Here is a 15,691-nt window from a genome sequence, read left to right on the forward strand (position 1 = left end):
TTTTATCTGATAAAACTTGAGATTTATTTATCTTTTATTTTTATAAAAAATATTAACAACTCCAATTTTTACTTTTATCTTAATTCTTTTTCAAAAGACATCCCAAACTTGTGAACAAGTTTTTTTTCCTTTCATTAGTAAGTTAGAAATGGTTTGCATATAATTTTATTTGACTCTAAAATGTTTAGTCATCTCAATCTTCAATCTTTTGGTCCATTCTCAAGAAAGTGTTGGACTTAATTAGAGTTAGACTTTGACTTTGACGTATTAAAGGAAAAGCTCACTTTTGCATACTTATAGTGGGTCTTAGTCTTTAAGTAAGACCAGGTATACACAACAGTTTAAGGTTCATTGTAGAACTCAAAATCAGAAAATTAAATAATTTACATCACTACTAAAGTTTGATTTTAAATTACTATATGTATTAACTTATCATTTAATCAACTAAATTATTTACTTTTGTTAAAAATAATTCAAATTTATTATATTATTTAATAAAACACAAAATATAGTTACTAAACTATATAGGTATAAATATAGGTATAGGTATAGGTATAGGTGTAGGTGTGGGTGTGGGTGTGGGTGTGGGTGTAGGTGTAGGTGTGGGTGTGGGTGTGGGTGTGGGTGTGGGTGTGGGTGTGGGTGTGGGTGTGGGTGTGGGTGTGGGTGTGGGTGTGGGTGTGGGTGTGGGTGTGGGTGTGGGTGTGGGTGTGGGTGTGGGTGTGGGTGTGGGTGTGGGTGTGGGTGTGGGTGTGGGTGTGGGTGTGGGTGTGGGTGTGGGTGTGGGTGTGGGTGTGGGTGTGGGTGTGGGTGTGGGTATGGGTATGGGTGTGGGTGTGGGTGTGGGTGTGGGTGTGGGTGTGGGTGTGGGTGTGGGTGTGGGTGTGGGTGTGGGTGTAGGTATGTAGGTGAACTGAACTGGTTGAGCTGATTTGTCTCAAGGAATACTTATTGGTTCAACGGTCGAAATACAACAGTAAGCTCTCGAATGACACTTATGAAATAGAAGTCGGTACTGAATACCTTTGAGGGTCGGAAACGCGCGCTGCGTCTAGGGCTGTGCCCATTCCCCCTCTTCTGTAGCTTTACAACCGGAATAAGGAACCTTGGAATGAACCCTACCTGTCGATGAGAAAATGCGATTTGGTGTGGGTGTGGGTATGTAGGTGTAGGTGTAGGTATGTAGGTATAGGTGTAGGTGTAGGTATAGGTATAGGTATAGGTATAGGTATAGGTATAGGTATAGGTATAGGTATAGGTATAGGTATATGTATAGGTATAGGTATAAGTATAGGTATAGGTTATAGGTATAGGTATAGGTATAGGTATAGGTATAGGTATAGGTATAGGTATAGGTATAGGTATAGGTATAGGTATAGGTATAGGTATAGGTATAGGTATAGGTATAGGTATAGGTATAGGTATAGGTATAGGTATAGGTATAGGTATAGGTATAGGTATAGGTATAGGTATAGGTATAGGTATAGGTATAGGTATAGGTATAGGTATAGGTATAGGTATAGGTATAGGTATAGGTATAGGTATAGGTATAGGTATAGGTATAGGTATAGGTATAGGTATAGGTATAGGTATAGGTATAGGTATAGGTATAGGTATAGGTATAGGTATAGGTATAGGTATAGGTATAGGTATAGGTATAGGTATAGGTATAGGTAGGTATAGGTATAGGTATAGGTATAGGTATAGGTATAGGTATAGGTATAGGTATAGGTATAGGTATAGGTATCGGTATAGGTATAGGTATAGGTATAGGTATAGGTATAGGTATAGGTATAGGTATAGGTATAGGTATAGGTATAGGTATAGGTATAGGTATAGGTATAGGTATAGGTATAGGTATAGGTATAGGTATAGGTATAGGTATAGGTATAGGTATAGGTATAGGTATAGGTATAGGTATAGGTATAGGTATAGGTATAGGTATAGGGTATGGGTATAGGTATAGGTATAGGGTATGGGTATAGGTATAGGTATAGGTATAGGTATAGGTATAGGTATAGGTATAGGTATAGGTATAGGTATAGGTATAGGTATAGGTATAGGTATAGGTATAGGTATAGGTATAGGTATAGGTATAGGTATAGGTATAGGTATAGGTATAGGTATAGTATAGGTATAGGTATAGGTATAGGTATAGGTATAGGTATAGGTATAGGTATAGGTATAGGTATAGGTATAGGTATAGGTATAGGTATAGGTATAGGTATAGGTATAGGTATAGGTATAGGTATAGGTATAGGTATAGGTATAGGTATAGGTATAGGTATAGGGTATAGGTATAGGTATAGGTATAGGTATAGGTATAGGTATAGGTATAGGTATAGGTATAGGTATAGGTATAGGTATAGGTATAGGTATAGGTATAGGTATAGGTATAGGTATAGGTATAGGTATAGGTATAGGTATAGGTATAGGTATAGGTATAGGTATAGGTATAGGTATAGGTATAGGTATAGGTATAGGTATAGGTATAGGTATAGGTATAGGTATAGGTATAGGTATAGGTATAGGTATAGGTATAGGTATAGGTATAGGTATAGGTATATAGGTATAGGTATAGGTATAGGTATAGGTATAGGTATAGGTATAGGTATAGGTATAGGTATAGGTATAGGTATAGGTATAGGTATAGGTATAGGTATAGGTATAGGTATAGGTATAGGTATAGGTATAGGTATAGGTATAGGTATAGGTATAGGTATAGGTATAGGTATAGGTATAGGTATAGGTATAGGTATAGGTATAGGTATAGGTATAGGTATAGGTATAGGTATAGGTATAGGTATAGGTATAGGTATAGGTATAGGTATAGGTATAGGTATAGGTATAGGTATAGGTATAGGTATAGGTATAGGTATAGGTATAGGTATAGGTATAGGTATAGGTATAGGTATAGGTATAGGTATAGGTATAGGTATAGGTATAGGTATAAGTATAGGTATAGGTATAGGTATAGGTATAGGTATAGGTATATGTATAGGTATAAGTATAGGTATAGGTATCTAGGTATAGGTATCTAGGTATAGGTATCTAGATCTAGATCTAGATCTATATATATATAGATATAGATATAGATATATATATATATATAGATATATATATATATATATATATATATATATATATATATATATATATAGATATAGATATAGATATAGATATAGATATAGATATAGATATAGATATAGATATAGATATAGATATAGATATAGATATAGATATAGATAAAGATATAGATATAGATATAGATATAGATATAGATATAGATATAGATATAGATATAGATATAGATATAGATATAGATATAGATATAGATATAGATATAGATATAGATATAGATATAGATATAGATATAGATATAGATATAGATATAGATATAGATATAGATATAGATATAGATATAGATATAGATATAGATATAGATATAGATATAGATATAGATATAGATATAGATATAGATATAGATATAGATATAGATATAGATATAGATATAGATATAGATATAGATATAGATATAGATATAGATATAGATATAGATATAGATATAGATATAGATATAGATATAGATATAGATATAGATATAGATATAGATATAGATATAGATATAGATATAGATATAGATATAGATATAGATATAGATATAGATATAGATATAGATAGATATAGATATAGATATAGATATAGATATAGATATAGATATAGATATAGATATAGATATAGATATAGATATAGATATAGATATAGATATAGATATAGATATAGATATAGATATAGATATAGATATAGATATAGATATAGATATAGATATAGATATAGATATAGATATAGATATAGATATAGATATAGATATAGATATAGATATAGATATAGATATAGATATAGATATAGATATAGATATAGATATAGATATAGATATAGATATAGATATAGATATAGATATAGATATAGATATAGATATAGATATAGATATAGATATAGATATAGATATAGATATAGATATAGATATAGATATAGATATAGATATAGATATAGGAGAAATGATACAGACAGTTACTGGGAGAGCGATTCTCCCAGCGACTCTCTACGTGGCCACGTAGGCCCAATAAAAAAAAATCTAAAAACCCAAAAGCCCAGAAACCCGCCCTTTCATCTTTCATTTACCATTTTCATCTTCCCAAACATTTTAGGTTTTCTCTCTCTCTCAAGTTCATCTGCAATTCTAGCGATTTACAAACGCAATTGATTAACTCAACCATCTTGAACATCTTCAAAGACATTCACATATTTCTCTCTCTTTCTCAAATCCATCTGCTTTCGAATCCTAGCAATTTTCATCGTCTGCTCGCGTTCTTCATAGAAAACCCTAACATTAATCATCAGAGAAAATCCATCGTCTGCTCGCGTTCTTCGTTCAACACAAAATGGTAACTTCTTCATCATTTTTTACTTTAGTACATTCGGTTATATAATCTAACTTGCGACATTTTTGTAATGTTTAGGAATCAAATAAACAAGTGGTTATATATGATGCTTCTAAGAAGAACGAAGCAAAAAAGACGAATACAATGATTGAGATGAAAACAGTGAAGAAGAAGAACGAAGTGAAGAAGAAGAATAAACAGAATGAGGAAGAAGAACGAAGGTAACAAACGAACAACAGTTAACTGCATTGTCTAGTTGATTTTGTTAACTACATTATGTTTTATTTATGCAATTTCATGTTTATGAACTGTAATGAACTATAATAAACTCCAATGTCATGCTACATGAGCTGCAATGTCATGTTTCATGAATTGCAATGTAATGTTATATGAATTATTTTTTCATGTTATTTCTGTTAACTGTATTGTCCTATAATGCATTCTGTAATGAACTGTAATGAACTCCAATGTCATGCTACATGAGCTGCAATGTCATGTTTCATGAATTGCAATGTAATGTTATATGAATTATTTTGTCCTGTTATTTCTGTTAACTGTATTGTCCTATTAACTCTGTTAAATGCATTATGTTTCATTTATGCAATGTCATGCTTATGAACTACAATGAACTGTAATGAACTGCAATGTCATGCTACATGATCTGCAATGTCATGTTTCACGAATTGCAATGTAATGTTACTTGAACTATTTTGTCATGTTAGGTGAACAACAATGTCATGTTATCTTAAATGCACTGTCCTGTTATTTTCTTAATTGCATTGTCATGTTTTATGAACTGCAATGTCTTGTTAGGTGAATAACAATATCATTTAACTCAACTGTCCTGTTATTTTTCTTAACTGCATTGTCATGTTTCATTTCTGCAATGCCATGTTTCATGACTGAAATGTCATGTTACTTGAACTACTTTGTCATGTTAGTGAATAACAATGTCATGTTATTTTAACTTCATTGCCCTGTTATTTTATTTTAATTGTATTGTCTTGTAATTAAATTCATTTGTCATATTTTTTTGTAGTGTGAATAAAAAAAAAGGAAAGCAGTTTCACCACCTTCACCTCCCGCATCTTCCATGAATAAAAAAAAAGGAAAGCAATTTCTCCACATCCACCTCCCGCTTCTTCTATGAAGCTAAAAACAAGAAAAAATGCCATTTTTAACACCAGAACCTCGCCTAATGGTCTGTTCAATCTCGTTCGAGAACTCTCAGATGTTCAGAAAAAAGCCGTAAGAGAAATTGGATTCGGCTCCTTACTCTCTTTGGGAATATCTAGATGCAACTTCAAATTATCCCGTTACTTGGCGAAGAATTTCAATGTTAGAAGAAGTGCTGTTCTCCTCAACAATGGGGAGTTATTAAAAATTGATAAAGAAGATGTCCAATGCATTCTGGACCTTCCAAGAGGTGATATTGAAGTGACTGAATCTATTGGGAAGAAATCGGATGGAGCCCAATACATATCTATGCTGCAGGATTGGAGGAGGAGGTGGGGTGAAAATGAAAATAAAGGAGCTTCTAACACTCTCTCAATGACCGACAAAATTTTATCAAACACCAATGCATATGACAATTTCAAGCGTGACTTTGTCATCTATGTCGTCTCGAGCTTCTTATGGACAACACAAAATCCACAGTGCATGTAAACAACAATCTTATACTTAAGAATGAATAATGTTATGTATTGCATTGTTATTAATTTTGCTTATATTTTGAAAATTGCAGGTTCAAAATTTTAAAATCTTTGATGGATGTTAACAAGATAAAACAAATGAATTGGTGTAAATTCGCGCTGAATGGATTACTCGAGAGTGTCGAGAAATGGTAGTTAAACGAAGAATCATATTTCCACGGACCACTAAGTTTTCTAATGGTAATTTATTTCTAACTTTCATTTTGGACTCCTTCTATCATTTCTGGAATGACACGTTTTATGAACTATAATGTCATGTTTCATTTGAGGACAAGTATGAGAAGCTTCCGACAATACTGAAAATGCTAATGGGTTTTTTGAAGTCTGTGATGAAGTCTCCCATTGCTGATGCACTCTCCACCTACAAGATGAAGTTGGTCACTATGCCGTGGCAAGATAACAACAACTATGATGATTGTGGAGTGTATCTGATGCTTCATATGGAGAATAACATGGGCGAGGCCCATAATTGGAAGTGTGGCATCTCACATGCCAATTCAAAGGAAAAAACTTATTTGGTTGAGGAATCATTACGTGAACAGAATTTTGCACTCGAAGAATAATAATATCAACCTGTCTATTGATTTTAAATTGTAAACTTGATACTTGCTTGTATGCTTTTAACTTGATATTGGGTTATCATATTTATAATACAGGATTTTCTTGTTCATAATTCTGAAATGTCATGTTGTTTCAACTACAATGTCATGTTGTGTCGACTACAATGTCATGTTGTTTCAACTATAATGTCATGTTATTTTTATAAATTGCAATGTCATGTTGTTTATAAACTGTAAACTGTTTTTTATTGGTTAATACTGTAAACTGTAATGTCATGTTACTTGAACTGCAATGTCATGTTACTTGAACTACAATATCATGTTACTTGAACTGCAATGTCATGTTACAAATTCGAACAGTGCTTAATCAAAATATTTATACAATTACTATCTACGTTGAATGTTGTCTCCATATGTATCGGCAACATGGGAAAGTTGACATGACAAAAGTGATGTGAATGAAAGTTGAGTCGAGACTGGATCATTCCATTGTTCTTGAGTCGATACTTGATCATTCAATTGTTCTTAAGTAGAGACATGATCCTACATTGAAAATGCAGAAACAATGAAATGAACAATTAAAAATGAAAAAAAAAATCCAGAAAAATAAATGACTCAGAATCCTCACTAGATAGTAAGCCACATCCGAGCAAAATAGATTGTCCATGATGATTAACCCCGAAAAAAGGAGCAAAATGCATGTCATAGCGGTTTGTCAAATATGTTGTGTCAAAAGTTATGACATCCGAAAAATACTCATAAGCAGCCCTACATCTACCATCAGCCCAAAATACATTCTTTATCCGGGATTCCTCGTCTAGATCATAAAGATAATAAAAATTTAAACATCTACTTTGCATTCGGTTGAAATATTGACAAAGAGCTTCGGCATCACCATTTCCTAACCTCAACCTTCTAGCTTTCGAAATAAAATTTCTACAACTTCTCTCATCAAAGTTCAAATTCTCATATCCTCCAGCTTCAACCATAATAGATTGAAATGTTTTTGACAAAGGTATTCTAGCTACGTCGTTTACTTCCAATCTTCTCTTCGCAATTGAATCTAGAACTTTGTGAGATCTAATATGTCTAGACTTTCCCGGGCTCAATATATGGTTGTGCTCAAGGTAGACACTAGTAATCTCAAATTCATACTCATTCCTAACAGCAACGTTAATCTTAGCCTTACAATTCGTCTTGATGGAAGGTCTAAGTTGTAAAATATTTTTCCCTTTTGAAGTAAATACACCATTTTTAGCACATGCAATGGAGAACCACTTTTGCTTTCCATCTTGCCCATTTCTTGCTCCTAACTTACAAATGCCAAAATCCTTTGATTGTGCGTAAGCATTATAATACTCACGAAGTTCATTTTCAGAATCAAAAGTCATGCCAACAATGGGGGATTTGACCATGGGAGGGGATGATGATGGTTCACCCCTGAAGCTGAAGAATAAGGAGAGAATTTCCAGTATTAAAAATATGACATGACATTGCAGTGTTAAAAAACATAACATTGCGGTTTTGAAAGAACATGACATTGAATTGAAAGAACATGACATACAATTTGAAAGTGTAATGTAACTGAAATTCAAAATACAAAAATAAAAAAAATATTAAAATGAAATTGTCAATTTTAATGTTTGTATTAAGCTTGAATGTCATGTTTTGAAATAATAAACATGACATTCAATTTTTTTAAATGAACTGCAGTTTAATAGACATTTTATTTTAGTGCAAAACATGACATGACATGTAGTGTTAAAAAATAACATTATAGTTGAAAGAACATGACATTGTAGTTAAAAGAACATGACATTTCAGTTATATATAGTTTATGAACAAAACTAAATACAGTTCATTTCTCTTATTAAAAACAGAGAAAATAACGATATTACAATATTTTCTTGAACAATTAATAATGATACTTGGACAAACCTCTCTACATTTAGGGGTTACAAACTGGAAGCGGGAGATAGGGAGCGGACAACCGAATGGAGGGAGGTCGGAAATCGTAGTCGATAGAGAACGGACGGAGGTCAGAAATCGGACGGAAATTGCAGACGATGAAGGCGCTAAAGAGCGGACAACCGAAGATGAAAATGGAGAGAGGTCGAAAATCGTATTCGACGGAGAACGGACAGAGATCATAAATTGGACGGAAATCGCAGACGATGAAGGCGCTGGAGTTTGTAGAATCATTAGATGATGATCTTGAGTGAGAGAGTGAGAGGTGAGATGAACGGTAAATATGAAATTAATGGCGGGCTTCTAGATATAGATATAGATGTAGATGTAGATGTAGATGTAGATGTAGATGTAGATGTAGATGTAGATGTAGATGTAGATGTAGATGTAGATGTAGATGTAGATGTAGATGTAGATGTAGATGTAGATGTAGATGTAGATGTAGATGTAGATGTAGATGTAGATGTAGATGTAGATGTAGATGTAGATGTAGATGTAGTAGATGTAGATGTAGAGTAGATGTAGATGTAGATGTAGATGTAGATGTAGATGTAGATGTAGATGTAGATGTAGATGTAGATGTAGATGTAGATGTAGATGTAGATGTAGATGTAGATGTAGATGTAGATGTAGATGTAGATGTAGATGTAGATGTAGATGTAGATGTAGATGTAGATGTAGATGTAGATGTAGATGTAGATGTAGATGTAGATGTAGATGTAGATGTAGATGTAGATGTAGATGTAGATGTAGATGTAGATGTAGATGTAGATGTAGATGTAGATGTAGATGTAGATGTAGATGTAGATGTAGATGTAGATGTAGATGTAGATGTAGATGTAGATGTAGATGTAGATGTAGATGTAGATGTAGATGTAGATGTAGATGTAGATGTAGATGTAGATGTAGATGTAGATGTAGATGTAGATGTAGATGTAGATGTAGATGTAGATGTAGATGTAGATGTAGATGTAGATGTAGATGTAGATGTAGATGTAGATGTAGATGTAGATGTAGATGTAGATGTAGCTGTAGATGTAGATGTAGATGTAGATGTAGATGTAGATGTAGATGTAGATGTAGATGTAGATGTAGATGTAGATGTAGATGTAGATGTAGATGTAGATGTAGATGTAGATGTAGATGTAGATGTAGATGTAGATGTAGATGTAGATGTAGATGTAGATGTAGATGTAGATGTAGATGTAGATGTAGATGTAGATGTAGATGTAGATGTAGATGTAGATGTAGATGTATGTAGATGTAGATGTAGATGTAGATGTAGATGTAGATGTAGATGTAGATGTAGATGTAGATGTAGATGTAGATGTAGATGTAGATGTAGATGTAGATGTAGATGTAGATGTAGATGTAGATGTAGATGTAGATGTAGATGTAGATGTAGATGTAGATGTAGATGTAGATGTAGATGTAGATGTAGATGTAGATGTAGATGTAGATGTAGATGTAGATGTAGATGTAGATGTAGATGTAGATGTAGATGTAGATGTAGATGTAGATGTAGATGTAGATGTAGATGTAGATGTAGATGTAGATGTAGATATAGATATAGATATAGATATAGATATAGATATAATTTTTTTTTTAATAACTATATAAAATTTTCATACTCATATCAAATAAATATAATAAAAATAATTATATCTTTTATCATAATATTAAGTTAGTGTATAAATTAAAATTTTGTACTTATTATATTTCTAAATTATATCACTCATTATTTTTTTTAGAAAATGATAGTGTCATTTAATTAAAAAGAAATAAAAACCTAAATGAGTTAATGAATTAGAGCAAAACAAATATTTACTCTATTTTAAAAAAAAATTGGAATAACAAACCAAGTGAATAAACAAAATAAAACATTCAAACAAATGAATTACAACTTTTCAAACAAACAATAATAAGTTTATAATCTCGTCTTAAAGTTGTTAGATTAAGTGACTTCATCATAATCAATAATCCATTTTTTTTTATCTTATCCTTCATTTTTAAATAAAATATTTACATAATCTTTATCAATATGAATATACCTTTTTAAATTCAGTTTTTATCGGATAAAACTTGAGATTTATTTATCTTTTATTTTTTTTAAAAAATATTAACAACTTCAATTTTTACTTTTATCTTAATTCTTTTTCAAAAGAGATCATAGACATCCCAAACTTGTGAACAAGTTTTTTTTTCCTTTCATTAGTAAGTTAGAAATGGCTTGCAAATAATTTTATTTGACTCTCAAATGTTTTAGTCATCTCAATCTTCAATCTTTTAGTCCATTCTCAAGAAAGGATTGGACTTGAATTAGAGTTAGACTTTGAAGTATTAAAGGAAAAGCTCACTTTTGCATACTTATAGTCTGTCTTAGTCTTTGAGTAAGACCAAGTATACACAACAGTTTAAAGGTTTATTGTAGAACTCAAAATCAGAAAATTAAAAATTTACATCACTACTAAAGTTTGATTTTAAGTTACTATATGTATTAACTTATCATTTAATCAACTAATATTTACTTTTGTTAAAAATAATTTAAATTTATATATTATTTAATAAAACACAAAATATAGTTACTAAACTACAAAATATACTAATATTTATTAATTTGCTTAAGACTATCTCCAACATACACGAATAATTGATTTTGCCAGTTTTTTTTTCCTCCAACCATTCCAAGAAAAACAAACAAGAAAAACAAACAAAAATGAGTTTATGTCATCCTCTCCTTCAGCCAAACTCATATATATATATATATTTAATACTTTTAATTTCTTTATAAATAAATTAATCTTTCAACTTATACTTTTATTTTAAAGGTTAATTATTTTAAAATATATAATTAAATCATTAAATTTATTATACTTGAAATTTAATCTAATTTATTTTATATTTTATAATTTATTTTATATTTTTAACTTATATTTTATAATAGAAAAACTTAGGCTCAAACACTAAAATTAGGAGTGAGTCGGTACAGTATATCTTAATATTTTATCCATATTTTATACTTTATCGAAAATTTCGGTATGCAAAAAATGTATACGTTTACCTTACCTTGATTTTGGTATACCTTGATTTTGATATATCTTAATTTCGATATACAAAAAATTCATATATTTACCTTACCTTGATTTCGGTATACCTTAATTTTTGGTTACGGTATCAGTATTATACATTTATACCTAAAAAACATATTAACTTACAAAAAAATCAATCTCATCGGTAAGATAGAGATTGCATATGTTGAATAATATTTAAGTATAATTATATTTTGATATTATTCAAAAAATTATATTTCTATAATTAAATTAATATCAATATATTTAATTACTTCTTATAAGTATTATATATATATATATTAATTTATAAATACTATTTCGGTATATCTCGATATACCAAAATTTTAAAAATCTCATACTTTTACCTTACCAATAATTTCGGTATCGGTATCATACCTTACATTTTTTTTGGTATACATTAAAAATCGATATTTATATGTATTGCGGTCCGGTATTTTCGATATACCTTTAATATCGGTAATTTTTCTCACCCCCTAATTAAAACGCATGAACTTAGGCTCTAAATCACCCATGGACTAACCTTTAGGTTTTTTTACCAATATTTGTGTTACTCAAGTCAATATTCTCATTTTCGCTTCATCTACTAATGTTTGCGCCCACATATAATAATTACTTTTAAAGGGATCCAAACTCTGATTTTAAGTATGAAATGTTAACATTTTAACCGCTAGACAACTTATTATTGTTAAAATAATTTTATAATTTTATGTATGTAATATATTTTTGTAAGTACATTATGAATAACTATATATTATATAAAATTTTCATACTTATACCAAATAAATATAATAAAAATAATTATATCTCTTATCATAATATTAAGTTAGTGTATAATATTAAAATTTTGTACTTGTTATATTTCTAAATTATATCACTCATTATTTTTTTTTTGAGAAAACGATAGTGTCATTTCATTAGAAAGACCAAAAAAGGGGAAAAAACCTACATGAGTTCATGAATTATAGCAAAAACAAATATTTACTCTATTTAAAAAAAAACTGGAATAATAATCCAAATGAATAAACACAAAAAAACATTCAAACAAATGAATTACAACTTTTCAAACAAACAATAATAAGTTTATAGTCTCGCCTTGAAGTTGTTAGATTGAGTGACTTCATCATAATCAATAACCTAATTTCAACATAAATATTAAAAATAACTAATATACTCTTTATTAAATTTATTATATTATTTTTATTTTTATTTTTATGATTTTTAATTAAAAAAAAACATTCTATAAAAAAAATCAAATTATTAATATATACTTTAAATATTATATAATAAATATGTATATAATTTTAAATTCATAAATATTTTAAATATAATAAATTAATTTTTACATTATTATCTTTAAATTATAAATATATATTTGAAATTAAGAAATAATAATATAATAAAATCATATAAAAATAACCAATATAGTTTTTATTAAATTTATTATTATTAATTTTATTTATATGATTTTTTAATTAAAAATAACATTTTATAACTTATTTAAGTTGAAATGTTATTATATTTATATATTATAATATATATTTAAAACTAATTTAAATTAATAAATAAAATTTAAAATTATTTTCAAATAAAAGATTATATCACCGTTTAATAATGAGTAAACTTTCAACCAATAATTTGTTTTCAATTATTAATATTTATTAATATATATTTTAATATTATATAAATATATATATCTATATATATATAATTTTTAATTCGTAATTATTTTAAATATAATTAATAATTTTTACATTATCATCTTTAAATTATATATACATTCAAATTAAGAAATAATAATATAATAAAATCATATAAAAACTATTAAAAATAAACTAATATAATTTATGTTAATATAATATTTTGTTTTTTTCTACTTATTAACTTAATCAATTATAAATTAATAAATATTTTTTAATTATAAATTTATTTTAAATAAATTATTAAACTTTTATATTATAAATATTTTTTAAAGTATATAATTTACATTCCAAAATAAATAAATATCTAAAAGTATTAAAAATAACATTTTATAAAATTATTTAAATGTTATTATAATAAATAATTTTAAAATTATTTTAAAATAAAAGTTAGTAACCAAACTAATCCACTGAATTATTTTAAACCAAATAATATTTAAACTAATTTTTTTTATTTATTTATTATAATGTTAATAATTAAAATAAATATTTAAAAATTATTTATTTATTATAATGTACTAATTAAATAATATTTTAAAAATTATTTTTATTTATTTATTTATTATAATGTTAATAATTGAATAAATATATGAAATTATTGAATAATTTTTTAATTATATTATAATTATTATTAATTTAAAAATATCAATACATAAATTATTTAAAGTGTTATTATATTTATATATTTAAAAACTAATTTAAATTAATAATTAAATTTAAATTTATATAAATTTATACAATTTATACTATCTAGTAATATAAACTTTTAAATATTATATATAAAAAATTATAATTTTTTAATTCGTAAATATTTAAATATAATAAAATAAATTTTTACATTATTATCTTTAAATTATATATACATTTCAAATTAAGAAATAATAAATAATGAAATCATATAAAATATTAAAAATAACTAAATAGTTTCATTAATATAATATTTTGTTTTTAATTAGTTTTTATTATTAATTTTATTTTTATTATTTTAAATTTAAAAATAACTTTTTATAAATTATTTAAATGTCATTATATTTATATATATTTAAAACTAATTTAATTTAATAAATAAAATTTAAAATTATTTTAAAATAAAAGTTAGTAAACATCAATATACTGCATGATTCATATAATGATTCATATAGTAAAGCAACATTTTAAACTAAATAAATATTTAAAAATTATTTTTATTTATTTTTATAATGTTAAAATTAAAGAATTATATGAATAATTTTAATTTATATTATATTATTAATTATTAAATTAATAATATCAATACAAAATTATTATATTATATTTTAATTTGGATTTTAAAACTAATTTAAATAATAAATAAATTTAAATTTATATAATTTTATACAATTTATACTATATTAATAGATATTTAGGATATATACTAAAAAATAGATAATTTTTTAATTAGTAAATATTTTAAATATAATAAATTAATTTTTACATTATTATTTTAAATTATATATATATATATATTTTAAATTAAGAAATAATAAATAATGAAATCATATAAAAATAATAAAAATAACTAATATAATTTCATTAATATAATATTTTGTTTTTTCTAAATTATTAACTTAATAAATTATAAATTAATAAAAAAATTTAATTATAAATTTTATTTTAGATAAAATTATTACACTGTTATATTATAAATATTTTTTTAAATTATATAATTTATTATTCCAAAATAAATAAATTATAAAAGTATTTTTTTCTATTTATTTATTATAATGTTAATAATTAAATATATATATATTATATATAGGAATAATTTTAATAGTTTTTATTATTAATTTTATTCCTTTATTATTTTAATTTAAAATAACTTTTTATAAATTATTTAAATGTCCTTACCTTTATATATATTAAAACTAATTTAATTTAATAAATAACATTTTAAAATTAAAAAACATACATTACGTCGATATAAGGTAATAATAAAAAAAAAATGAAATTATATGAATACTGTTTTAATTATATTATATTAAATTTATTATATTATTATTAATTTTAAAAATATCAATACATAAATTATTAAATGTTGACGTTAGTATATATTTTAATTTATCTATGTTAAAATTAATTAAATTAATTAAATTAATAAATAAATTTAAAATTATATAATTTATACAATTTATAATTTATACGATCTATTAATATATAATTTTAATTCGTAAATATTTTAAATATAATAAATTAATTTTACAT

At 26.4% G+C, this 15,691-nt stretch overlaps 2 protein-coding genes across 2 annotated transcripts in view; one reads left to right on the forward strand and one right to left on the reverse strand.

The window, feature by feature from the left end:
• Positions 1-7,229: 7,229 nt before the first annotated feature.
• Positions 7,230-8,105, reverse strand: LOC124941611 (protein FAR1-RELATED SEQUENCE 5-like). The gene is made up of 2 exons (XM_047481956.1): positions 7,330-8,105; positions 7,230-7,257 (listed from the first exon to the last, which is right to left on the reverse strand). Exons 1-2 carry the CDS (start codon positions 8,103-8,105, stop codon positions 7,230-7,232), a joined length of 804 nt encoding a protein of 267 aa, XP_047337912.1.
• A 7-nt stretch (positions 8,106-8,112) lies between these two features.
• Positions 8,113-15,691, forward strand: part of LOC124941612 (fibroin heavy chain-like) — a 12,271-nt gene continuing 4,692 nt past the window's right edge. Inside the window, exons 1-2 of the mRNA XM_047481957.1 lie at positions 8,113-8,185; positions 8,667-8,906. Coding sequence (XP_047337913.1) covers positions 8,113-8,185; positions 8,667-8,906 — 313 coding nt within the window. The remainder of the gene's footprint in view (positions 8,186-8,666; positions 8,907-15,691) is intronic.

This window comes from Impatiens glandulifera, chromosome 6 (genome assembly GCF_907164915.1).
Source record: "Impatiens glandulifera chromosome 6, dImpGla2.1, whole genome shotgun sequence".
Taxonomy (NCBI): domain Eukaryota; kingdom Viridiplantae; phylum Streptophyta; class Magnoliopsida; order Ericales; family Balsaminaceae; genus Impatiens; species Impatiens glandulifera.

What these genes read in the sequence shown, in the direction of transcription:
- LOC124941611 (XM_047481956.1), bottom strand. Translation starts at nt 8,105, where the DNA reads ATGACTTTTGATTCTGAAAATGAACTTCGTGAGTATTATAATGCTTAC. An exon ending in CTATCTAGTGAGGATTCTGA is followed by an intron (nt 7,258 to 7,329) that starts GTCATTTATTTT and finishes TTTTCAATGTAG; the next exon opens with GATCATGTCTCTACTTAAGA.